Source organism: Calonectris borealis, chromosome 7 (assembly GCF_964195595.1).
Source record: "Calonectris borealis chromosome 7, bCalBor7.hap1.2, whole genome shotgun sequence".
Taxonomy (NCBI): Eukaryota; Metazoa; Chordata; class Aves; order Procellariiformes; family Procellariidae; genus Calonectris; species Calonectris borealis.
The window spans coordinates 19681844-19708487 of record NC_134318.1 but is presented as its reverse complement, the minus strand read 5'-3'; the positions used below and the strand labels follow the sequence as shown (position 1 = coordinate 19708487).

The window sequence follows — 26644 nt, the reverse complement described above, 5'->3', positions numbered from 1 at the left end:
GCCGAGAGCCAGGGAGAGACCCCACTCCCACCGGCCAGAGGCACGGCGCTGCGCGCTGGGGTGCTGCCAGCCCCCGGGGCGGTCACGGGGGAGGCCGGGAGATGGGCTGGGGCAGGTGCCGGGCAGCAGCTCCTGCCGCCGAGCCACGCCGCCCCCGTGCTGCGGCGTCCCCCGAACGCCTCCCCAGGGCTGGCCACTCGCCTGTGCGTTGCCCTGACAGACACAGCCCGTTGAAACAGATGCATGTACCGAACCAGGCCTTACTGGTTCCTTACCGGTTCCAGTCAGCTCCCCAGGGCTCTGCTGCACAGCAGCCTCGGCGCCAGGGGTGTCAGCCGCATGTGGCAGCAGCCCCCTGCCCGCAGGACACCCACCAAGACACGGCCGTCACCACCCTCAGCAGTGTCCTCGACGCAGCAGCCGCAGTCAGCGAGATCTGGCTGTTCATCACAAGCGCTTAAAGGCCCGATAAAGGAAAAATAGAAACCTGCCCAGTGCAAGAGGAACGGCAACTATCTCCCAGTAACAACTGGCTCCCAGTTACTTTGAGGTGCTTAAAAATACAGCTGTGAGAGGGTCAGAAATGCACCAGCGCGTCCTACTGACGTGGTCACCAGGAGGTTAAACACCAAGTTGATGATGATGTCTTGCCTATCACCAATAATCTAGAGAAATGTACTTTTTGAAGCTGCTGTTTTTTCACCAAGTAAAATTATCTGAGCCTAACTGTACGTTATACATTTAATCTTTTCTATTGCAGTCACTGCTTTCACCAATGTGTTAATACAATACACCTGCCACATATTGTATGCTACCTCCCTCTGTTGAAAAGAGAACAAAGAACGTAAGTATAATGGTTGTCAGGTGAAACTTGTAAGCCACTGAGTTAGTTTATACAGGAAGGTCTGGTGAGCCACATGTTGGAGACCCATCATGTCAAATTGTAATATTAGTGGGTCCTTTCAAGTACAGCAGTGCCTGTGCTTCTGGTCTGCAGGGTGTCTGACTCCTGGCAGGGGGCTGCAAAGCTGTCAGTGACGGAGCTACAGGGCAAAACACAAGAAATGCTGATGCTCTTTGTAAGCTTTGCAGCTCACATGCAGAGCACAGTTCTTCTACCAAAGGAGTCTGGAAGAGAAGGTGACCCAAGAGGAGAAGCTTGCTGCTGATATTATCCTCTGTAGAAAAAGGGTGATGAATGGAAAGAACCCTTGGTCAGGTCTGAACTACCTTTATTCCACATGCACTGATTTACTATGATGGAGAGAGGGTTTGCTTTATCTTATTCTATCAAGAGACATATCATGGAGAGCCATTTGAAACCAAGTATTAAAGTCTGGACTAATTCACTCCTATGCTTAGGAGTACTCGAGGTGAGAGATCACCCTAAAACAAGGCAATAGTTTCCAGTATCAGAGGGCAAAAGCTATGTGCGAGAAAAAAAAAAAGTGACTTTGTTGAAGCAGAGTCTTTCATGAAGCAGAAACTGTTAAAATTCTGTGGGTTTAGAGAAGAAACTGTTTAAAAGCCTCCTGTATACAAAGAGACTGTTAGTTCCCATTGCCATATACGTTCTGCCCTAAAAGGTGAAATAAGAGAAACCGCAAGCAACAGTGCTACCGTGCTTATTTAGAGGGGGCAGTGGGACATGCAGCCAGGCTCTGCTGTGAGTGAGGCAACCAGCTGGCCACATCCAGCAGAGGAGAGAACTGCAAAAATGGTTAAAGTTATACTTCAAGCACTATGTTACCGTGTTTTTCTGTTTTGTTCTTCTTTTTTCCTTCAGTAAACTAGTGCTTTTTAAGCTGATCGATTTGTGCTCATGAATGAGGAAGACTAACTGACTGAGCAGATGAAGTTGTTTAATTTAGTTTACTTTTCTCAGGTTTCTAGGTGGAGGCTCAAACTGAGGCTTTACTAGCAGGTTTTTTTAAATGTAAGCCCAGCCCTTTTGTTGCCAATCAAGTTCTGTCAGAAATGTGACACTCATGTTTAATTTTGGCCCTTTTCAGCTGTAAAACTTTTATTGGCCTCTACCTTAAACGCACTGACTAAGAATTCAGAGTTCATCTGCAGCATGAAAGCTTTGGAGCAGGAAAAAGATGAACTCCAGAAGAATGATGTCCAAGCCCTGTGTGCCGCCAACATTTGTATGGCATACGTCCATTTGCTTCAAAACTCTGGCCTTCCACACCTAGCATCTTCTAAACATTTAATAGTCTGTAAACATGACTTCGGTGAAGCTGTGTTACTGACTTTTTTTGCCAGGAGCTGTCTTTGAAAAAGACCGGGGGCAGAAATCTGGCTTTCACACCAGCTCTGTTACGCATTAAGCCACAGGACGTACCCTCACTAGGGAGAAGACCATCTCTTCCCGCACTGTGTTCTCCCTTGCCTGCCATTCTGCCCACGGCACTGGGCTCAATGTCTCAGAAAACACCTCTCCTTCCACGTGTTTACACAGGATTTAGCCGTTGGGTCTGTGGGTCAATCCAGGACAGTCAGGCTCTCCTCTACTGAGATGTACCTTGACATGAAACTCACGGGAAGCTGGAGATCCGTCTTCGCAGAAGTGAAGCTGAAGGCTTTGTTCTATCATCTCCTTGCTCCTGGAGCACCTTATTTTGTCCTTGTGTTAACATTCAGGGAAAGGCCATGATTCTCTGACTTTGTAAAGAATTGTTGTCTTTTAGTTTGTCTAGAAATAGTCTGAAGGCAAATGCTAAAAAAATATGGAAAGCATGAACTTAGCTTTGTCCTCAAATTTGGCAGGACATTCCTTCCAGGTGTAACCTTTTGTCCGGATGGGTTTGGCTCTCCACAGCTTTGAATCATAGAATCATACAGGTTGGAAAAGACCTCTAAGATCATTGTGTCCAAAACGTGCTTCTTTCCTGGCCCTTTTAAAGCTACTAAGAATGGATGTAAAAAGCAAGAAACTGATATATGGTCACACTGAATAGAGGCAAAATCAGCTTTCTGTGCAGTAGAGACTTTTTGAGATCCCAAGAATTTGGACATTCTCCTGACTGTTGGGATGGTGGGCACCTCTAAGCCAAACATCTGTGTGCAATTATATATGATCTTAAAATAGCTGCTGTTTCAGTTGAAACTAATGCATGATTAATTTCGGAACACCCAACAGAAGGCATCCTTTCAATCACTGGATGATGCCTTTGCGATTACTTTGTAGGTACCACTTGGTGCAAGAATCTAAATCAAACATTCCCTGGCTAATAACGTATCAGGTGGCAACAGTGTAAACTGCCACGGAGTGCTCTAGTAGCATGCAACATGGCATTACCAGGAAAACGTGCAGCGGCTGAAAACAGGACATTCGTGGAGGCTCTTCGATTGAAAATACCGCTATCAGTACTAACTGATGCTGTGTCTGTGACACCCTTCCATCTCTCTAGTGAAAACTGGACCAAAATCAAACTCCTTTCACATATCTTGAAAGAAGAAAGTTTTTATACTGAAAATATTACAGCATGGAAGTTCAGCTAGCTATGATTCTATAGATACAGTCATCTCCAACTGCAAAAGATCTACTCATTTCACTCATCAGCCTGTTTTTGGGATTTTATTTTCGGGATGGTTAGCTATTGAAGAAGAATTGAACTCTGGCACATTTAGGTCAATACTAAGTGAGACAGAGTTTTCTGGTGTTCTACAACATTAATGTATTTTTAACGTATGGAACAATTTTGACTAATTTGCACATGGATTTTACTCTTTTTTTTTTCCTTTCTTTTTTTTCCCCCCCTCTAATAAGCTCATTTTCTGCTTTGAAAAAATAATTATGTTTCACTAATTTGATTGGTTCTTAGGCATTCAGTCCCTTTTTCTTCTATTATGGGAATAAGAAATTTGAAGATAAAATAGATGCTTGAAAGGTCACACGTGACTGATCTAAGTATGCTTCAACTGAAGTACAGAGATTACAAAGAAATTATAAGGCAGGACCTGATCTGTATAAAAATGAGATTACCAAAAAAAATCCACCCCAAAACCCAGAAAAAGAAAAAAGCATGATTTAGTGAAAGATTCCCCCCTTGCCATGTTGTATTCTTTGCTGGAAGAGAATTCATTCTCTTTTCAGCTGGGGCCTTTCTCTCCTGCCTATGGTCTTGAGATTTATTTGAGATAGATTGATTATTTCAAATTATAAATGCCAACAGTATTACTTAATGACAGAGTGTTTTAAAAAAATCCAACCCATTATATTAATACATCTCATCTTTCTTTGCTATATAATATATTGTAACTAGAGCTAGTTGGGAAATTTCAATATAAATTCCTTTTCTTTTTTTTTGATTAAGTGTCAGCCTGAACATTGAATCAATATAACTATGTGAATTGAATAAATTGTTTTCAATCCAAAGATGCACCTAGTCTAATTACACATTTTAAAGACTTTTTCTCTTGGCAATCTGCAGTAGTTTTAAAAATATCTGTAACATATCATTTGTCATAACTTCTCAGACTGACATGTCAGCATTGGCACTGCCTGTCAAACTTACATCAATGCATTCATGTCACATGGCATGAAGTGACATAAAGTGACGGAATGAGGTTTATTGGAAATTTCTATTAAATAAAGCACAAACTATTTAGATAATTCACCCTTTTAAAGAACATCAAATGTTAGTAAGGAGAAGTAGTTTTCAGCTTTGAAGTACAGTGGCTGAGCAGCTATTACATGTCTACTCTCATTTAAGAGTTACAAGTTTTAAATTGTGCTCTTTATCACTTTTCTGTGCAAGCTAATTTGATCATTTTCAAAATACTTGTTAGGTGATGAAACTAGGCAAAGCAGAAAAATGCCACTAGCAGTGGTAACTTCAGATAGAAACCGACCGGTCAAGGCTTTCTCCAGTGCTGAGGTTGCCAAATCGCTGCTGCAAACCAGCCCAGCAGCCCCCATCGCCAGGCACAGGGCTGTCTCCAGCGACACATGGCCAGGCTCTGTCTTCTCCACTTTTACTGCGGATGCAACTCTTGGCCAGGGGTTCACTGCATGGAAATCTATTGCTGATATAACATACCTTAGGGCCTGTAAACTTCAGATAGTCCTGGATTCACATGTATATATAATTACGGCTCATTTTCCAACCTGGACTTCTAAAGTCTGGATACTGAATTTTGGAAGTTATTTGTAAGTGGATTGCTGGTCTTGCTATAGTGTAGGGAAACTTCTGCTTTCATTTTTGCTTCCTTCCTGCAGTCTGGTGAGCTGGTGGACTCTAGTGCGTGTTTATATGAAAAAACCACACAACAAAGCCATAGCACTCTGAACAAAGCAGCACTTTCCTGGCACCCGTGAAAAGGCTAAGAATGAGATCCCGAAAGGTGGGTTAGCTCCTGGACTGTGCTTAAGACACTGACACGGTAACCTGTTCTGTGATGAGACAGCTCTGTAGCCTGCTACAGTTATTTTTGCAACAATTTTTAATTTCAGTTTTTACTTATTTTTACATTTTTAGCTTAATCCAGTTTTTCAGATACAAGCAAATGTGGCAATGTATTGTAAATTGTACCATCTTGGCACCTGGAAGTGTGCAGAAAGTTCTGATTGACTGGCAGTTGGTGAAGAAAAATTCATGGCAGAAAAATCAAAGAATGTACATAGTAGAGAAGCACAGAGTCTTGTTTAACTAAATTGCCTTGCTCTCCTGTAATTTTCTTTTCCTTGTCAGGTAACTGCCAGTTATTTTGGATATGAATATGTGGACCTGGAGTAACAAAATTATCTCAACTTTCAACCAGCTTTATTAACAGGTCCATTATTAACAGAAAGACAATGTCCACTTGATTTTTTTGTTTGTTTTTTTTTCAGATTCATATGTATGTGTTCTATGGTTTGTCACTGATGAATTCAGACTTGTCAGTTTTCCATCTACTGCATATAAAGGTGAAGAAGGGGAACACTGAGAGGACTGAAATTGCACTTAATTCCTACGATGTTAGCAGAGGCTGCTAAACTGGCAAAGAAAGTGGAACGTTCCCTCCAACGTCAACAACTCATTTGGGAAACTACACATCATTTGGTGTAAAAAATAAAAACAGGATGGAACAGACTGCTTAGAGATAAGCATCTTTGAACCAGTATCAGGGCATATGGCAACGAGCAGAAGTTCTTAGAGCTTGTTTCTGTTCTGAACATCCAGCATTTGATCTATTTTAAATATATATAGTCTATTACAATTGAGATTGTACAATCGTGGACATTTGCATTAGATTGCTCAATGACTTGACAACTTGACGTAGCTTTGAAGCATTTTGAAATGCAAAATTTCCTTGTTTCACTGTAGTTGCACATGTGTAAGGACTGCACAAGATCCTTTTTTTTTCTCTGTGAAGAAAGAATACAAGGCCAAATTCTCTGAAAAGGCTAGTGTCATTAACTTAATGGAGCTACATTGGCACCTGCTTTTTACTTCAACTGGAGCTACAACTTAGACTTGTCTTGGACGTCATAGTAATTACATCATCTACAAAGCAAATTCTGAATGTTCTTCAGACTGCATTATGCTGCTGCAAAGGGCGGGCTGCTACCACAAAATAAATTTATTTCTGGGGTCATTTGTTTCTAATTCGTCTGTCTCCTTCTATCCCCTCCGTTTCTATTATTTATAGGTTATGGAGCATCTGAAGTTACGGTGCCTTGCTGAAGCTTTCGTAAGTCATCTGTGCTGTTCACATCTGTGCTTTGGATCACCTTGGATAAAGTGAGTGAGTGAGTGCTGTCAGCCAGCTGCCAGTTTTCAGATTTATTTTTTCTACAGACGTTAGACAAGAATAATGGTGCAAAAAATGGTGCATCTGAAGAGAAACATTTTGTAACGATTGCTTGGTATGAAAATTGACAGTATGAGGGTCCTGCAAGTTTTCTCTTGTATTTTCTCCTGACATATGCCTTTAAATGAAAGATGGGGATATTTTCATGACAACACCAGCGGGTTTTTAAATGATGGCAGGATGTGTTTATTCATTTCTCATAAAAAAAATCAATGAAAATTCTATTTAGTGTGGTTAGAAACTTCTCACGTGCAGGCTGTACTAAGGTACCTCCCAATGATGAATAGAAAGATCATACTGGAAAAAAATATACTGCAGTATCTTTCAAGAGTAGAGTTTTATACCCTTACCCTGGTTTAAGCATGTTCTGTTCTTCTTCAGCTGGAAAAGCAAGATACAGTTAGAATAGCAAGACACCCTCGCTTCTCCCTTCAGCTGATCTCTGTTGGGGTTATGGAAGATTTAGTCATTTCTTGTCTTAGGACCTCTAAAAATATGCCACCGACCACGTATGGATTTTGAGTTTCTTACATAGCTCAGAGGAGCTGTCACTATACTTTCACGTATTTAAGACTTTCATTCCCACCAATCCAGGGCCAAGGCGGGGCAGTCCGACAAGACACTCCCGCGTTGTACGGCCTGGACCCGTACGGCGGGGAGGTTAAGGAAGGGGCACCGGGGCGGAGAGCTGCCCGCAGGCAGCAGGCAGCAACCCCTCAAGGCTTGGAGTCCCCGCCAGCAAGGCCCGCGGTAACAACCCGGCAGGGGCCCCCTGCCCACAGCCTGGCGATTCCCCGCGCCGTCACCACTGGGTCCTCACTGCGACGCCGCAAGGCCGAGGCGGCGCCCTGGGCTGCGGCCCCGACCTGCCGCAGTCACCCCGAGGGCGGCAGAGACCGGCAGGCAGCGGGAGGTCGGGGCCCCGCCACACCGCTGTGAGGAAACACCGCGTTCCCGCCGCTGCGGCCCCTCCCGGAAGCTCCCGCCCCCGCCGTCCCCGCCCCTTCCGCCGCCCGCGAGGCGCTGGCGCCGGCGGCCGCCACTTCCGGCCGGGTGATGGGGTGGTGGCGGTGGCCGCCGCCGCCGCCGCTGGAGAGAGGGAGGGCGCGCAGGAGCCGCCGCCGCCGCCCCGGGGCCGGGCGCTGCGGCACCGCCACGTAGCGCTGCTGCCGCGGCGGCAGGTGAGGCGGGGCGAGAGGCGGGGTAGGGGGGCGCAACCCTCCTCCCCGCGGGGGTCGTGCGTCGCCCCGCAGCGGAGCGCGGTGCCGGGCCCGCAGGGGCCGCCCCGCTGCCGGCCGGGGACGCGGGGAGCCGCCCGGGCGGTGGAAGCCCGCCGCCGAGCGGCCGGGTCGCCGGGCGCTGCCGCGCCGCGGCGGGGCCGGGGGCGGCGAGTGTGCGCCCCGGGCTGCGGGCGGGCTCCGCGGGTCTCGGTGGGGAAAGGGCTGCCTCGCTCCAGCGGCCGCCTCGGAGGAGAAGAACAGCCTCGTCTGCCGCCGGCGCGGGGAAAAAGCCCCTTGCGCTGTCCGTTTGCCCCGAAACCCGCTGCACCGTAATTCATGCGCGTCTCTTTCACGGACGCGTCTCTGGAGGCCTGACCGTCATCCCGAGTGTGCTGGCAGGCTCCCCGCGGCGTGCCGCCGGCGTTCCGGTGCCGGCTTTTGAGGAAACCAGTCTGCTGAGAAACCAAAAACCGTGCGTGTTTCTCGCTTAAGTTATTTCGTCTGCCGCGGAGAGGATGGAGACGATGAAGCGTCTTAGTGTCTGTGCTGGCTTGTGTCGAGTTCGTTCTGAACTTTGTGCGTTTTCTATTTCAGCAAGGGTCAACGAGCGAGACGGGCTCGGTCGCAGGCAGGGTGCAAACGCGGTTACCGGGAGGTGGCAGGTCCGCAGCGCGCTGGGCGGGAGCGGGTGAAATACCAGGGGGTCGGGGCAGCTGCTGCTGTTGTTTTTCGTTATAGCGGCTCTTAGGAGAGCGAAGTCGTTCGGTTTCTCATTCCTGTGTCAGCCTTCACGGGAAACTGATCGCTTCTGGGAGTGATACCGAGTGCTTGTGCTTTGTGTCAGTCTTGCAGTTAGATACCAAAACAGTCGTACCAGGTCCAACCAGGTGTTCGGCTGTCTTACTGTTTCCTCTGCCAACGGTGTAAAACTGGTGGGTAAAGTAGGGCAAAGTATTTAGTTTTGAGTAAAAAAGTTTTTGAGCATGTAGGATTTGATAATTAACAAGGCAGCACAGAAAAGTGCTGTTACCGGTTTGCGTGCATGCTGTTCAAGTTTCAGGATTAAATGGAGGAGTTTGCCTGTGTGGGACAGATTTTCTGTGAGTTTGAGGCCTGCGCGTGTTCGGAAAGTTGAAATTCTGCAGGAACTGTTATCCACTAGGTCTCTCAAATCTACATTGCTAATGCATCAGGTGGTCTCTCAGACTATACACTTAATGATTGCTGATTGCTGTTTTTTAAAAATAATACTTTAAAAGGGTAGGTTTTTCCACTCTGTAAGTTAATGGAAGAAGAGGCAAATAAGAGGCAGTTTTAATGTGCACATATTTATTGGTTTGTAACTGCAGTTGAAGTGGTCTCATGGTTTTGTATTTGATGCTTCCGTGTGCAAAATTCATTTTATAAAAACCCAACACACATTCTGTGTTGTAAGATGACTTGATGGAAGATTCCACTTGCGCCAAGTACGCTCCATCTCCGCAGAGCTCCCTCGTGCAGCTGGACACGGTGTCTGTGCCCCCTCCACACAGCAGCTGATCATGCTGTGCTCTGGAGCAGCAAGAACTCAGCAAGACATTTCCTGGCATTTAAATGCCCCTTGTGTTTGGTAGGGGGTGCCTCTTGCCGGATATCAGAGGTAAGGAAATGCCTGTGGTCCTGTTCTTCCTTTTGCTTTCTGTGATAGAGAAAAAAGGTGGAGTTAGCTCGCAGGATTGGGGCGAAGTGATTTTTATACCCGGTGGAAGGAAGTTCTTTGGGAAGTTTCATAAGTTTTGGTTGCAGAAGTGCTACTTAGACGTGAAGGAAACATTCTGTAGATTTGTAAAGAGCAAGAATTTTAAATTATCTTGTTTGCTATTCTATGTGATATTCTTTTTGCCAACTGGTTAGGGTTTCTTTTGGTAGTGTACAATTGAAAACAGGTTGGTGTAGGAGTTGCAATCTTTCAGGCTCTATACTATCACTTTCTTTGTACAGAGCTGTTTTGCAGCCTGCTAAGCGGGTTGAGATCCATAAACCATATTACGTTATAAATATTTATTTGATAATCACATAACTTTTAAAAGTTCTTTATTTCTTATTTATTTTAATGCATCTAAAATGAGGAAGGCTCCTAGATTTTTCACTAGACCGGAAAAATCAGGTTGTGAATGAAACACAGTTTCACTTCAGATATTGTTCTGGTATTAATTTGGATGGAGAGTTTGTTCATGTCTTCCCCCTATTTCCTTCCTAAGATGAGAGTGTGGGAAGAAAAGAAAGAAATAAAAGGGGAAGAGCAAACCTGAATTTTTTTACTGCTAAGTTGTATAAGGATAAAGAGCAGCAAACATTCTGTTACGAGAGGGATATACTGTTTCTTCAAGTTGGAGGAAAAAATACTTGACACTTGACATTTAACATGTGAAGTGTTCAAGATCTTGTACAATTATTAATGAAATACTGTGAATTACATCCTAAGGTAAGTGGTGGAGTAGTTGATCAGTTGTTTAAAAACCACTTGTGTATGCCTTGAATTATGGCGGTAGGATAAAAAACGTTTTGTTAGCTCGTTAGTAGATTAGGAGTTGAGCCACTCTTAGAGTTCACTTGAGTATAGTACAACTCATCTGGTTTAAGGAGGTGTAAAAGTCAGGAAGCACTATGTGTTCTGTTCAGCTTGCTGCAATATGTAACTGCTCTTAGTGGTTCTTAAGACAAATATGTTTACTTTCAGGACTTTCTGTAGTTTTGCATGGAGGCGTTCCAACAGAAAGACTCTTCTAAGCGTATGGAGCTAATCTTTGATTTTACGGTATCAGTTATATATTTTCCATAATGCAGCACTTCAATGAATAATTCTTGAAAAGTACATCTTCCTTGATGGTTTAAAACCTAAGACATACAATAAACTGAACAAGTGTTACTCTGTGAGATTGCTTATCTTACCTTCATAAATAGCACTAAGACCTTTGAGTACGGTTAAAATACTGCTGCTAATCTCACTTACTAGAAATGTTTATGAAACAACTCTGTTAGCAAAGTCACTAAGTAAAACTGAATGCAAGTTTTACGGGAATATTTCTGCAGTTGAAGTTATTGTTTGCTTGCTTCACAAAAATACTTATCCAATTTTTCGGTCTCACGGTAGGCATTTTGCTGTGTTTGATCAGTTTTATGTAGAGCATGGTAGCTATTGTATTAAAAAACCCTTGAAAAATCATGTATTGTTTTGCAAGTGTTCTTCTTTTGTTTACAAGATATTGTACTATGTATGGTGGCATTTAGAAGGAAAGGATTAAGTCACTGTATACTATATGGCAATGAAACCTCTGGTGCTATTTGCTTTAAATAAGCACTGAAGAATTTAGAGTTTTCAGGAAGAGCAAGTGACAAACTTCTGAGGCAAGTCAGCAGAGTATCCGAGACTTTTGATGCATCACAAGGCAGTGCTGTATGTTCTTTTTCCAGCACAGCATTACTAAGTTGGTATGTGACAGGAGCCTTATTATTGCAGGCTGGCTCAGCGTATGTTTTTGTGTATGGCTTTTTTGTGCTGGGGAACCAAGGCCTCAAACCTGGGTCTTGCCCACGTTGTGAACCAGCGGCCTCTGTGCAGAAGAACTTTTCCCCTGAGGTGTGAGATGTTGTGCTCCTAGGCCAGCGGACCCAGCGAAGGAGGGGCCGAGTTGGAATTGCCTGTATTCAGACTTCAGCTTGAAACCTTCCACAAAGAAACGTAAGTTAAATCACTTGAGATCTGATAGTTCTTCAGTGTCCTTCCTAAAATTCTTCTCAAGGCTGGTGAGAGTTGAACCTAGCTGGGGAAAAAATGAAGAGGCATGTCAGCCAGGAGAGCCACAGGCTCTCCCAGGCATGTGAGGGCAGGCAGTGAAGCAGTAATGGTGCTGGTACAGTTTTGCATGCGTGTCTGGAAGAAACAAATCCAGTCAGTGTTCTAGCTGACTGCTGCGGACATGAGTAGGATCTTATTTAACTTTTCAGCTATGATTCTGGTGTAGTCAAGTTTTGTTTCTGTAACAAGATTGCAGCCTAATGTTAGTGTGATATTAATGCTTTTCCTTGGCTAGATTAGTAATAATCATATTCAACTTTCCACATTTTTACCTCAATATACTGACTCAAAGTCTGCACGCTAGGAAAGTTAGGGACTTAATGGTTGACTAGCAGTAATTCAGTAGAGGAAAGCATGATAGAATTGTGGATAATCATTTTGAGAGAGATTAATTTTCCACATTTAAATATACATTTAGGAAAAATACTATGCTAAGGTTATACTCGGCCTCTCAGAGGCATCTCATTTTTTAAAATGCCCTAACCAAATTGTATAAATGTTCATGGCTTATAAAGTAACATTTTTCTTTTAAAAAGATAAATGCTTGTACGCATGCACATGAAGTTCATATTCAGTTGTATTCATGCTGTTAATTTAAAGGCTGGGGAAGAAGGAAAAAGGGAAAAGGGACACACGATATGTACTGCTGCTGAGCTGACTAAATATAAAGTCACAGTAGCAGGAGAGTAATCGAGTAGCTAGCTACAGACATTGCTGATGTCAGGCGAAAAGTATATTTTGCCCTCTGACACTTAAGTCTGTGCTTGCTCTGTTACTCATGCGTGTTATTCATCATTAAATAATGTTATCCATTATTTGGTTTCAGCAATAAAACCAGTAATGTAGAAGGCAAAGTAGTTACCAGTGCTGTTTTCTTTCAGAAGACAAGTACAGGTATCTAGGCGACTTGGTCTCTTCTGCTACACTAGTCAGTCGTCTGTTGCAGACCGGTAGTGTTGGGAATGTTATGTAGCATTCTTAAGCTTCAAAAATGAACAGGAGCAGTTTGGCACAGAGACCTGTATTGTATTCCAGGTGCTAAGATTATTAGGGAAAGTGCTTTTTACCCTTTAAATTACAAAAGTGGCACTAAGTGAGTAGTCTGAAGGAGAAGGCAGCTTCTGAGTTTAAAGAAATTGCCTTGTCATCAAAACTGAACTTAACTGTTGCTCTTGAGACAAAATTAGCTACTAGCTGTGTGGAATGGTTTGAGTTTGTGTTTTGTGTAGGTGCTTGTTCCTTTTGTTGATTTGTTTGTCTTTTCCAGCTGGTTAAATGTCTTGTCTTTGACAGCATTTAAAAACAGGAGCAAGTCCTATCAGGTGCGTCTTAAGGTTAATGTAGACTTTCTCCCGGGTCCAGCCCATTCAGTGGTGACCTTTGACGAGTATGCTTACTCAGGGTTGTAAGGTCACTTTTATTGCATATAATGTAAGGGTTGATTTTTATTCCCGCAATGCCAGATGAAGAAGCACTGGGCTGGTGTTAGGCTGCTTGACTTATGACAAACGGACAGAATTCTCGTAGGTTAGGGAGAGTTCCTGCTTTTGCCCTCGGAAGTTGCTCTGGTTAGAAGGCAGATCAGTAAGTTGAGTGTATTTTTGGTGAGTCTAAATTCACTGCTTTTAGAAAACTTGTCATTACAGTGTTATAAAAAACACTATGATTAACAATTTTCTTCAGTATTTCATCTGTATTTCTGAGTAAGGAAAGCTGGAAGTTCCAGATAAGCAACTCAAGTTTGTTTGTTTGTTTTACTGGAGTAAGATAAAAATATGTAGTACAAAAAAGGTCAATTAACGGATCATTAATACAAATTAAATGTCATAATTTCTTTTGTTAATAGCTATGTGAGCAAAGTAGTTGTTACAGTTGTTTCGAGGCTGTAAAAGACTTTCAAAAGTAGTAAGATAACATAGAAATGAGCTAATACCTTTTTGTATGGACGAGAAAGAGTATAGTAAATGCAGAGATTCTAGTAGTGGTTTATGGATGTTTTGGCAACTATTTAAATCAAGGTATTAAAGCTTATATACATATTGACTGTATATGGAGTTTTGAGAAGTTAAAACAATGCAGAAGGTACATGTTGTTAATATACAATCAACTCCAGAGAGACTGTCTTCAGAAGTAGTTCTTTTAGAAGGGCAACTTTGATTTGTGCACTCATGTTCCTTCTAAACTATTTCTTTTGCACTACTGGGAAATCTCGTTGGACAAATTGAATCTTTTCTGATACAGAATAGAATAATGTGTGGTCCTATTAGATGTAATCTGGAAGAAAAAGTTGCATCCAATAATTATGATAAGAGCTACTTCTAACAATAGATACAGTACCTCTTTAAAAAGAGAAGTGAGAAGGAAAGAGCTTCTGTTTGTGGAAGAGCTGTGCCCCTGAAAACAGTGTAAAACTTTGTGTGAATATTCCTGATGGGTTTGAGTACCTGTTTACTATATACAGAAGATAAATAATAGGTTAAGAGACTGTTTCCTTGCTTTCATTCTGAAAACCTTGACTGGTGTATGTGGCACTAGTGTATTGTACTATCTTGTCTTTTCTGAGATTTGGCTGGCATGACTGAAGCATTCTAGTTAATTAGACTGTTTGTTCGAGTACAGAAGAGCTGTGAAATTGTAGCTGTTTCTTAGATGGTAGCTGTACATAAGCCACCAAATATAAATTATGCACAAATCCATTCTGTACTGCTGTTGGTCTTAAATATTGGGTAAGCTTTTTATTACTTTTACATCACTGATAGCCTTTCAAAGTTTTTTCATATATTCCATGTAACGTTTATGGTTAATTTTTTTCTAGTTGTTGTTCTAAGTTGTTCTGGTGACTTGTCACTTCCATGTGACTAAAATGTTGCTGAGATGTATTGCCTTCCTTCAAACAATATTCTTGAGTCAAGAAAACAATTATTGAGAAATCTGTATGAAGAGGATACATCTTTTCTGGTTTTGGTGTGTTACTGTGTTATCTATTACCACATCAGTTTTGAAGATGCTTTGGAATTAAAGCTAATGCTTAATTTCTAGTAATGTTATTTTGAAAGCTGAATATTTTAAAGGGTTTGCAATATAATAAGCATCTATCTTAATTACTGGGATCAAACAAGATAGAAATATGATGACTGCACTATCAACATACAACTAAGATGCCTCAGGTCAATATTATTGTAGCTACCTAGTGTTGGTTTTACTTGGGAGGGTTGGGGGGAAATGTCATGCCACCAAAGCTTCAGTATATATTTTAAAACAGTGGAATGTATTGGACCTGTAGTGTATTGTTTTAGCTTTAATTCAGTTTTACATGGTTGCTGGCTATACTTTCTCGCTTAGTTTACGAATTGCAAACAGTGGAAAAGACTAATGATTAAGCTGGTATTTAAACGGAGTAATCTCTGTTTTTCATCACCTAGTGTAATTAGCAAACTTGGATTTATTTTTTTTTTCAACAAAAGAATAAAAGTGGACTGGGTACATCGAGGAAGCTTCTCGGTAGCTTTAAATTTCTATTTAGGAACAAGTGAGATAATCTTAATTCAGTTTTGCTTGGACAAAAAAATGTTTTAAAAAGCATTTTTGTATTACTTACCTAAAAAATTATATGTCTGGTTTTTAGCTGGCTCTTATATAAAAAGCCTTTGGCTAATTAAGAATCTAAAATCACACAAAATACACTGGGATTTCAGTATTCTTCGTTAAATATTCATTCTTGTCTCTTTCTCCAATATGTAACAGGTCAATTTTATTGGCAGATAGAGAAGGATGATGGCAGGCAATAACCAGCTTTGCATTCGACGTTGGACTACCAAGAACGTGGCCAAGTGGCTGAAGGAAGAAGGCTTCTGTGAATATGTGGATGTTTTGTGCAATAGACACAGGCTAGATGGAATTACGCTGCTGACACTTACTGAGTATGATTTACGATCCCCTCCTTTGGAAATCAAAGTCCTGGGGGATATCAAAAGGCTAATGTTGTCTATACGCAAACTACAGAAGCAACATATTGATGTCCTGGAAGAGCTGGGTTACAATAGTGACAGTCACGTTGGCACAGCGTGCCCAAGTGTTGGTTCACTGCAGGGTACAGATTGGTTTTGTAATGGTGAAGTACCTCGGGACTATGATGGACCAATTACTGACTTGAATGGTGATCAGTATCAATATGCAAATGGAAAAAACAAACACTCTACCCGAAGACTGGACCCAGAGTATTGGAAGACGGTTTTAAGTTGTGTGTATGTCTTCATAGTGTTTGGCTTTACATCATTTGTTATGGTTATAGTACATGAGCGAGTACCTGACATGCAAACATATCCACCTCTACCAGACATATTTCTAGATAGGTAAGAAATTTTCTTTTAAAACAAAAGAGTAACTTGATGGTTAAAGTATAGGCTGTCTTTTCTTCATTCTCAAAGATTCATTTGCTCTTGAAGATGCCTCTGCAAAATAGTAATTAGAGTGTAGTAAACCCTTCTGCTAAGATTGAAACGTGCATCAGTTAGATGCAGACATTTAGTCTTCCCAGGGGAAAATAAATTGAGCTGTTCTACCCAATTTGTATTTAATTCTACATTTTTACCTAATCGCAACGCAGGTATTAATTTGTCCATCCTCTCATTCTAGTAAAAAGGGTGATGGTCAGCTGGCATAGATGAGCAGCCATATGCTTTTTCTGAAATCCAGATGCTGCGATGAAGCTTAACATGTCTTGATATAGAAAAAATTTTGATGAAGGAATATTTTGGTCTGCCAGTGAGCAAGGGAATTGAAAGTGAATAGCATTGATAATGTATTTATGCTGTCTCCCCACTGTCAATTTGTTGAAGGTGGTTTAGGGAAACTCTGAAGTAGACTGAATAGACCAGTATCTTTTTTAACCATAGAGTATCTGTGTACTAAAACACTGTCGTGACTTACACAGTACTTGCTCATTTTTAAAATAAAATACTTCACTTCAGGCAGAAGAGAGACACAATAGCAAAGGTGAAATTCTAGTCATTGACCACAGATTTAATGGAGGATAAATGCTCCCTTTGAGCAAATGTACTTGCACTGTAGAGAACTTATTGCCTAGAGAGTTTTAAAAGACAAGATAAACTGTTTAAGATTTCAGTCTTTGTGGTCTCCTTATTCCTGCCAGTAATTTCCATTTTCATTAATGGTTTTTGTGAAGTCAGTAGGGGTCTAATCTTTTGAGTAAGTGTGCAGGATCCCCCATAAATTTAGTTGAAACTCAGCAAGGATGGACCACATCCAGCAGAGTGGAAGAGAGGAGAGAGAACGGGAGCTATGGTATTAGTGGGCTTTGTTCGCAGGGCATTGCCTCGGTATTCAGTGGGCAGGAGGATGGGGGAGGTCAGAAAGCAGCAGCTCACAAAACAATGCGAGGGGATTACTACACAGCTAGCATTTGAGCAGCACTTTGCTACCCCTTTGTATCAAGGGGAACACAAAACTATGAGGAGCAGCCTCTCTTGAAATCTCTCAATCTGTATTTTGGTGAAATTGCAGAGTGGAAATGGTTACTGGTGCCATATGTGTGCAAGAAAGTCTTAAATTTTTTGACAAGCAAGGCTAGAAGGTTTGCATATAGTGATTATCATTGAAATCTAACTTTGAAAACAATTTTTATTTTTCCTAATGCTTTTCTGTGCAGTTCTGCTTCATTGCAAGTATTTAGGATTTTAGGCTTCGCAGCATTTCATTAATTGTGTTGACATGGCATTCTTATAAGAATAAGCAACATAATTGACATGACGCAAGTTTGTGTCAGAATGAAAAAGGTTGTTGGGAAACAATGCTAGAGGAACACATCCTGTTAGTAAATCACACGTGTAAATTAAGAGAGCAAACTAGAGATTTTCTTTGACTTAGTGAATTCTGTGTAAATGTGTGCTGAAAATACATTATTAGAAAGGAGATAATGTAATTAAAAATTCATTCTAATTCCATTTAATTCAATCTGACAAAATAATTTTTGGTTGTAGTTTAAACTGTGGTCAGATTACTGCAAGTTAGTTTTGCAGTTAGAACTTTATATGCCTTTATTCTAAATACTGAGGCTAGAAAGAAAAATTAAGCCTTTGTATTGTAAGTTAACTTTCCTCCTTCATCCTCCTTCTTTTTTAGCGTCCCTAGGATACCATGGGCTTTTGCTATGACTGAAGTATGTGGCGTAATTCTTTGCTACATTTGGCTGTTGGTTCTTCTGCTTCACAAACACAGGTACAGTATATAAAATTCAAATTAACTGGTACTTTGATTCAGAGAAAGGACTGTAACAAGAATTTATGATTATTGTTTAAGGCTTACCATTTAATAAGAAACTTGTAAGCTTCTAATATGTCCCTGTTAAAATGGATTAGAGAGGATTTAATCAAGAATGGTGACTTGTGAATCTTAAAAAGGAGTAATCTGAATTTACTTTTCTACCAGATTGATGTGTAATTTCCTTCAGAACATATGTATTTCAGAGAGTTGTCAGTATATACTCTCGTACTGTAAGAACTTTGTGTATGAATAAAAAAAAATCCTACGAGAGTGAAATTCCACGGCATGACTGAGCCAGGCTAGCAGCTTCCTGTCACTGAAGGGTAGAAAACCGTTTTGTGTGCAAGAGTATTTTAAGTTAAATTTTTGCGAGTTTTTTGATTTTTATCAGTTTGCCAACAGAAGGCATGAGTGCCAAAGCTAGTACCAGTGTAGTTGCAGAGGAGTGGGGCTGTACCTTTTGGTGACAGTAAGCTTGCTACAGTGTCTTGCCCTGTCATGTGGAACCATACCTTTACAGTACTACTTTAAAAAAAAAAAAAAAAAATTACTGTGAAACTTGCAGGGACTTCATGGGATTAAGTTGGGGGGGGAATGTTTTTTTTATCATATCTTTCCTGATTTAAAAATACAATATATTGGGATTCTTGCAATCAGTTCCTGTGTACTTTTCCCAGATCCATACTTCTGCGAAGGCTGTGCAGCCTCATGGGGACAGTATTCTTATTACGTTGCATTACAATGTTTGTTACCTCACTCTCTGTGCCAGGCCAGCACTTGCAGTGTACTGGAAAGGTAAAAACTTAAAATGCTTTAAATTCTTTTTCTTGTTTCCTTTTTTTTGTAAATTTTCTTTAGGGTACGATTAAGATTGTTGTGACCATAATGTTAGATGTGTGTTTGTAAGAACAGCATAAGAATTAGAGGTCTTAGAAGCACTTGCCACTTTGGAGAGGAGACAGTTACTTGGGGGAGGGTGTTCAGAATATTTCACAATGTAAGCTGGAGAGAATACATCAGAGAAGTGTGCGCTTAAGATACTGACTTCATGAAGAAAGGCTGAAAGTGGAGTAATCACTTCTTTGTCTTGTTGGATGCATGGTTTTGGAAAAAAAAAACCCTATTATTATTTCCTCCCTTCTAATAAGGGATATTCCGTAGAACATGGGGTTTCATGGTTTTATCCTAACTTCTAGTTAGAAGAGGTGTGAGCTGAATATGTTGGAAGCTTGACAATGACACACTGGGAGGTTGAATACATTCAAAAAAAGGTGGCAGTCTTTGTATGTAAATCACTTGCAACAAAATACTTGCTCTAAATTCCAGTATTCATCAGAGGTATGATGAATCCAATTAATAATTGTAGTTACTAATGTGACTCACTGCCACAATAAAATCCAAAGGTGTGCCAACCTGCATTTTAATAAAAGACCCAACGTGACAAGTGGTGTTAAACATACATAGTGCTATACAGCTAACTTTAAGGACAATACTGTTCGGGTGGTGGGGTTGGAACTTACTAAAGGTTAATGTCACTGTCTTTTAGTTGTATGGCAATGTTTGGGCAAAACTCCAGCGGGCATTTGCAATATGGAGTGGCTTTGGAATGACTCTGACTGGAGTACATACATGTGGAGATTATATGTTCAGTGGCCACACTGTCGTCCTGACCATGCTCAACTTCTTTGTCACAGAATGTAAGTACAGAGTGTCAATACTTAAATGTCCTTAAGTGTTAAGAATACGCACTGCTTGCCGTCAACCAAGGGTGTGAGAGTGTAAATACTTAAATGTCCTTAAGAATATCTGCTGCTTGACCTCCTCAGAAAGTTCAGAGTGTAACATTAAAGTAAACAAATATAAATTCAGATTGCTGTGCTCTCTCTCAGATTTGTGACAGTTCACTTGCAGACAGGAAAGAAGCAGCACCACCTAGATTAGTGGAAGAATGAATAGGGCACATTTGAAAGAAGATGTGAGCCAAGAAAACTAGAAAGGCTTCTAGCTTGCTGCTGGGAGAATACTAGGGAAGATATTTATGATTGTCTGTTCCTGTACGCTTCCCTAGGTATCTGCCAGTGACCCCTATCAGGCAAAATAGCAGGCTAGGTGGGTGTATGTTTAGTATAATTCATAAAGCCGAAATACCAAACCTCATAATGAGTGAGAATATATGAAACAATAGTGCTTTTCTGTAAATAAAAGTGCGATTTGATACATTATATAGCAAGCTAAGATAATTATTTTGAGTGCACCTATGATGGAAAGACTGCAATAACAGAATAATGTATGCTTTATGACATTTTTCCCTTTATTACATTGAAAAGGTACGATTTTTCATTAAAAGAAGTTCGTTGAACAAAGAATTCTGCTTTGCATGGTCGTAAACTATTTTAGGATGCTCCATTAATCCAGAAATGCATAATAGCTGTATTTGTAAATGAAGTCATGAAGTGATAGACATTTATGACTTGTGGTTGTTTTCATTGGATTTATTGGACCTGTAGATGTAAACAAAATTTCCAGGTGAAGTCGGTAACTTCATCACATTTTTGGATGAAAAATCTGTGTAAAAACCTACAATGTCTAGGCCTGGATTTTGTAATGACCCAGATTTTTGAGACATTCAAGGTTAGTCATTTTCTGTTTTCTCCTAGATACGCCAAGGAGCTGGAACTTCTTGCATACCTTATCCTGGGTCCTGAATCTCTTTGGAATCTTCTTCATTTTGGCTGCACATGAACATTATTCTATAGACGTCTTCATTGCCTTTTACATCACTACAAGACTCTTCTTGTATTACCATACATTGGCTAATACTAGAGCATATCAACATAGTAGGAGAGCAAGGATCTGGTTTCCAATGTTTTCTTTTTTTGAATGCAATGTTAATGGTACTGTTCCCAATGAGTATTGCTGGCCCTTTTCAAAACCTACTATACTGAAAAGATTGATTGGCTGAAGAGCGTGTGGGTCAATTCAGATTTTTATGAAGCTTTATGACTAAGATCCTACAAGGCTAGCTGGGGGGGATGTAAAGTAACATTTTTCACTCTGTGATCTCCTCCTCCTTGTCTTTTTTCTTAGATTCTTAGCCATAAAATGGAGTTCCCATACTTCAGAGGGATGTGTTTTGTTTTCTTGTTGCTAACGTAGAAAACAATGCAGGGACCGGTAAAGGCTATCAGTGAACCATGGATATGAACCAGAATACTGTTACCCTTAGTAAGGTTCTATGTGAGTGTTTAAGTAACTTCAACCTCGAATATGTGCTTGTACTGAATATAATATACCCTTTACAGGTCCAAATAATCTCCATTACCTGACATGCCAGCCTTTACATATACTGACTAAAAAATTAGAACTTTATGAAGATTTTCTTTTAAAACAGTCATAAATGTAATTTTCAAAACAAACTCTGTGTATACTTAAAGATTGAGGAGTACTGTGTCACAGTGAGGAAGGGAGTATAGTTCCTTACTAAAAGGATTAAATAACTGTTAAATAACTGTTAAATAACAAGTCTTAAAGTATAATTGACAGTATAGATGGTCTGCATACAGGTTGCCAAAAATGAAAGTCTGCCTTGTGGCTATGCAGTGATGATGTTGTTTTTAATGAGAGCTTATTTAGTCTAGTCTATCAGTTGTCTATATGGTTGTTCTAGCACTTGGAAATTTTCCCTTTTGTGTTTAAATAAATGAGTTGAAGTAAATGCTACATCCACAGAAAGTAAAGTTAATTTAGCTTTAGTGAGTTTAAAGCCACAAAATAATTTTTGTGTGGTTTTAATAGCTTTATACCCAAACCTGTGCATGCTTTTTAGGAGCAGCTCTTTAACATTGGAAAAACAGAACAGTTATCTTCATATATCTTACTGTCCCATAAATGGATGGGGAAAATGCATGCAGTAACTCTTTCAGGAAAAGTAATAATAGTGAGTATTGGAAATAGTGCTCATATTGATGTATCTTTTAGCACTCTGGTGTCAACAATATGGTGAATATCTCTGGATATATATACACAGTTTATTTGTTTATATATATATATAAATACACACAGTATATGTTCTTCTAACAAGTATGAAAAGAGGCTAGTTCTTAAATTAAGTTGCTCATTTACTATGCTGAAAGGTAGAAGTACCATAAGCAGTTAAGTTTTGGTTGTTTAAAAAAAGAAACCACAACAAAACACCCCCAAAAACCCCAAACAAACGCTAGGAGTCCATAATGTATAAGCAAGGGTCACAGAGTTGGTGATCTCTTATGTGGTGGTTTGTAAGGGGACAGTGCTAATGTTGGCTGTAGAGACTTGAAATCAGGTTTATGCTAAATGAAAACTGATAGGTAAAACGTGCAAATCATAAAAATGGTATAGACTTTTAAATTTGGTTATTGCAATTTCAGAATAGGTGGTATGTGCAAAAGGTAGTGTAAGTCAGCCTTGGAAAGTTACATGAACATTTCCAGCTTCGTACAAGCTGACTTAATGGCCACAATGTACTTATGTTCGCATGGAAAAGAATCCCTTTGGAATTTTGCAAGACAGTTTTGTATTTGGAGGCTTGTAACCTACTGTGGGCTACTCCTCTCTGTATTGTGTTCCTTTTATATACCTGGATTGTACTAACTTGACTATCTTCTGCTCTTCGTAGCATATTACTTTTGTAACTTAATTTAGCTCCTATTCCATAGAGGAATTGTGCGTCTTTGAGTATCTCTGCCAACTGTATTGAGCACACATACATTGTACTATTCTGCAGACTTTCATATTTGTAACATTCCAGTTTTTTAGCAAAATTGCAGGTATAATGCTATATTGTTCAATCTGCCGTAGCCTAATGGCTCTTGCCATCCAAATTGAAGGAGTATGCTTACACTTAAGAAAAAAAGGAGAAAATATTCTGAAAGATTTAAAGACTCTTCATTTGCATTAACAGCAAATGCCTTCTGGTTTCAGAAAGGCAATCTGAACATTCCTCTCGAGACTTTATAATCAAAGAGCTCTATTTGTTAATTTATATTTGCCTTTGCAATACACATACAGTTATGAATGCTATTTTTTAAACTCTAGGAAACATCTCTCTTCAGAATGTGCAGGATCGTACTCTGAGTTATAACATGTGAAGAGATACGCAATTAAACTGCAAAGCTGTTGATTCTGAAAAGAACCATGTCAGTACTAACTGGCATAGCTGTGTCTAAACTGAAAAATTATTTTGCAACTTAGAAATGCAGGAGAATTTTCAGGTACAGCCCAGTGTAAAAATGTTTACATAAAGTAAAGCTATCATTTCAATAGTATTTTTTTTTTAAATGAAGTTCATATACTTTGAAACATAAGGCTTCTCTCTTTGTTCTAATTTAATTTTTCAAATTCTGTTAAGTAAATCCATGTTTTAAATCAGCATTGCCTATCAGTGTTTTTTAAAGGAAATTTGTTCTTTTGTGCTGTTTCCCTTGATGCTAAATATCTGAATCCAAGATAAGTAATATACAGAGGTTGGTTTCATGAGCATTGAAGTGGGTTAAAACATTGTCAGAATAATTGTCTTCTATTTTGGAAGTTAATTTTGTTTGCCTATAAACACGCAAGAGGAAGGCTTAAAATTGATAGAAGACAGAAAAATCTGATTTCACATGCAAAAGAGCACAGGTCAGGCTGTAAAGTAGGTAATGTAAGCTTTGTTGTTAATTAGATGGAAAAAAGTTGCAAGTAACTGACAGGCTTAAAATTCTGTACCTCCTTTTTAAAGAGTTAGTGTTTTAAAAGCATTTTGCTGCTTCTCTGCTGCTGATAAGCACTTTTAAGTAAAGGCAGCAGAGCATCATTGGGCCTTGGATTTAATGCTAAATATGTTCAGGGTTGTCCTTCTCCCTTATGTTCATACACCAGTCCTTTTGCTGTCCTTTAACTTGCTGCACCTATTTTATGCAAAGTCATCTTCTGTGGTCTGTGGGAGCGCACACGTAATCTGAATTCAGAGTAATGAATGAATTATTGCATTATGTCAGCAAGTGTCTAACGACATTAGTCTAGTACTACAAAGTGCACAAACTAATCAAGTAGAAAAGTCTAACTGAGTAACTGGATATACAAAAGAAGGGGAGGGTCCCATTTTTTTGGTAGCTTGGCAAATCTAGTAAGATTTGAGACTTGACAGTAGTTGTGAGCTCTTCCTTATTATTATCAGTTTGACACAGCTGCTTAGAATAGCTTTCCTAAACTTTTTGCCTTTAGTTTTTCCTTTCTGGAAGATACCTTAAACTAGTGGTTTTATGACATTACCCCTGCATACAGAAATTAGACTTTCATAGATGTGGTTTTTTAGCAAATTCTGATTACACTGACAAAAGCTTGTGGAAGGATCTTTAAGCACGGTTCCTCCAACTGTTCTTGAATGATGATATAGAAAGCTTCCCTATATATTAAGTATCTGTGTCACCTGGCAAACAAGATAACACTTATACAAAGTGTTGGTACAGAAATGTAGACATGCTTAACTTAAGCAAATCACTAAATATACTCTGACTTCAGTGAGGGTTACCATTTTATTTTAAGCGTTTTCTTGGATAAAGCCAAGTGCATGCTGCGTGTGGTATACTACTACAGTAATGGGAATAGGTAATGTCACCTTCTTTTTAGTTTTCCCTGATTTCCTTCCCCCCCATCTACTATAGAAGAAAACATTCCAGTAAAATTTCAAAAAAATTACCACTTAACTGGGTTCTGAGAGAATAAATCTGTAAAAAAAAAAAAAAAAAAAAAAAAAGCATCAAAATAAAACCTTGATAGTTAGGCACTTTAAGAAGTAAGAATCAGTTAAACAATTTTAAAAAAAAATTCTTTTTTGATGCAAGCATGTTAAATAAGGTTATTTAGAAGTATTGAAACCCTTCAATGAGGATAAAAGCACAGGTTCCTATAATCTTTTCTGTATGGCTATGTCTCTTGTAGTGCCAAAAAGAGTATCGAAGGGAAGGAGGGAAGGGTTGAACTCAGACGTCAGCACAAGTCTTTTGCAACAGTTAGTATCTCCCTGGGTTTTTTTTAAGCAGCGCTTGCATACTTTAGTGCTATACTTGTTTGTTACTATTTAGCTAGTTTTTTGATGTACAGAAGTCCACTAGGTTTTCAAGCACCGAAACCATTGTGGAGCCGAGTCTTAATCATTAAATATGTATTTGAAGAAATAGCAGATGTCTTAGGAAAAAAAAGTAGGTTTTGTGGACCTGGAGTATAACAAAAGAAAAGTAACGTATAACAACTATAATAGTTTTTCATCCTGTCCATGTAGTTTTTACTGAAGAGTTGGGGAGAATTTGCAGTAATCTACAGAGAATATTGATTTTTCTGGTGGTTTTTTGAATAGTCTAGGATGCTTTTATAGAAACTTGACCTGTAGCTAAAAAGACCATCATAGTCTTGTCAAGATGGAAGTATATTTGGCAGAAGTCCTAGCAGTGAGCCAGCTTACCCTCTGAATTGTTTTGCACATGTAGGCTTTATCAGTCAAGGCTTAATGGGTAGACCACTGATGATTCATACAAATTACTGTTTCTGATGCGTCTTTGACATTGTCACTATTCTAATTGAAATTAATTGGGGAAAAAAAAGTCCTTTGGAGTGAAGCTACTGAAGTCTTGTTCATTATATGAAGAAAAACACCTAAAAAACCCTCACAACCCCATAAACACTATAGTATTGTGAACACTGAACTTTCCATATAGCAGTATCCTGCATACTGACCATTTGTATCTTAAGAAATTTGCAGTGAGGATTATGTACATAATTCAGTGACATGCACATTTTTAAAGCCAGTTTGTAATAGGTATGTAAGAACTTAAGATGATAAATGTGGAGCACAATAACCTGACCTGTTAGCCCTGTGACTGCGTAGTTAGAAAGACTAACTGTAACTTAGTTTTGCTTTTTCAATTCAGTTTTGTCAAATATGAGAAATTTGTCAAATGTGAGAAACCACAAGTTGCGTTGTACTTAGTATAAGTAGAAACATGACTTTTCACACTGAACAGTTACTTCAGTTTTGTTGCGATGGAGAGAATAGTATTACCTAATGGCTAGAAGGTATGCCAGTGAAGTTTAAAGTGAGTACTGTAAATAAGTAAATATTGTTTTGATTCTAAACTCAGATTGAATTAATATATTGTTTTATATCTTTGTTGTATTAAAACATATTTAAAAGTACTAAAATAAAATATTTGAAAGATGACAAATGTTTGATTTACTTTATATGTAAAATGATGGCTCATTATTTCTGTTAGCATTGTGACCATAAAAGTAACCTGAGTAATCTAGGTTTTAGAGTCGGTTTTCCCTGAAGTTCTGTTTTACTGGTGTGAAAATGCATGGTACATAATGCATATATCAGTGTGCTTGATGTTTTTGCCTTGTTTTGGCAAATCACTTAAGTATTTTTATTATTAAAAAGTTAGAAAATGTATTCCATCTTGTAAGATCTCAGTTCAGTATGACAAGAGGG

At 39.7% G+C, this 26644-nt stretch overlaps 1 protein-coding gene across 9 annotated transcripts; it reads left to right on the top strand.

Moving 5' to 3' along the window:
- Positions 1-7834: 7834 nt before the first annotated feature.
- SAMD8 (sterile alpha motif domain containing 8) lies at positions 7835-26378 on the top strand. Of its 9 annotated transcripts, none has more exons than XM_075154416.1 (8): positions 7835-7982; positions 9507-9660; positions 11521-11742; positions 15604-16211; positions 18001-18096; positions 18819-18936; positions 19688-19838; positions 20799-26378. In XM_075154416.1, exons 4-8 carry the CDS (start codon positions 15631-15633, stop codon positions 21101-21103), a joined length of 1251 nt encoding a protein of 416 aa, XP_075010517.1. In that variant the 5' UTR covers positions 7835-7982; positions 9507-9660; positions 11521-11742; positions 15604-15630; the 3' UTR covers positions 21104-26378. The 9 variants fall into 9 exon arrangements, with proteins under 9 accessions (XP_075010517.1, XP_075010520.1, XP_075010522.1 ...); XM_075154412.1 differs by lacking the exon at positions 7835-7982 and adding an exon at positions 14675-14823 and having other exon boundaries at positions 8208-9660; XM_075154415.1 differs by lacking the exon at positions 7835-7982 and adding an exon at positions 8209-8597.
- Positions 26379-26644: the final 266 nt, after the last annotated feature.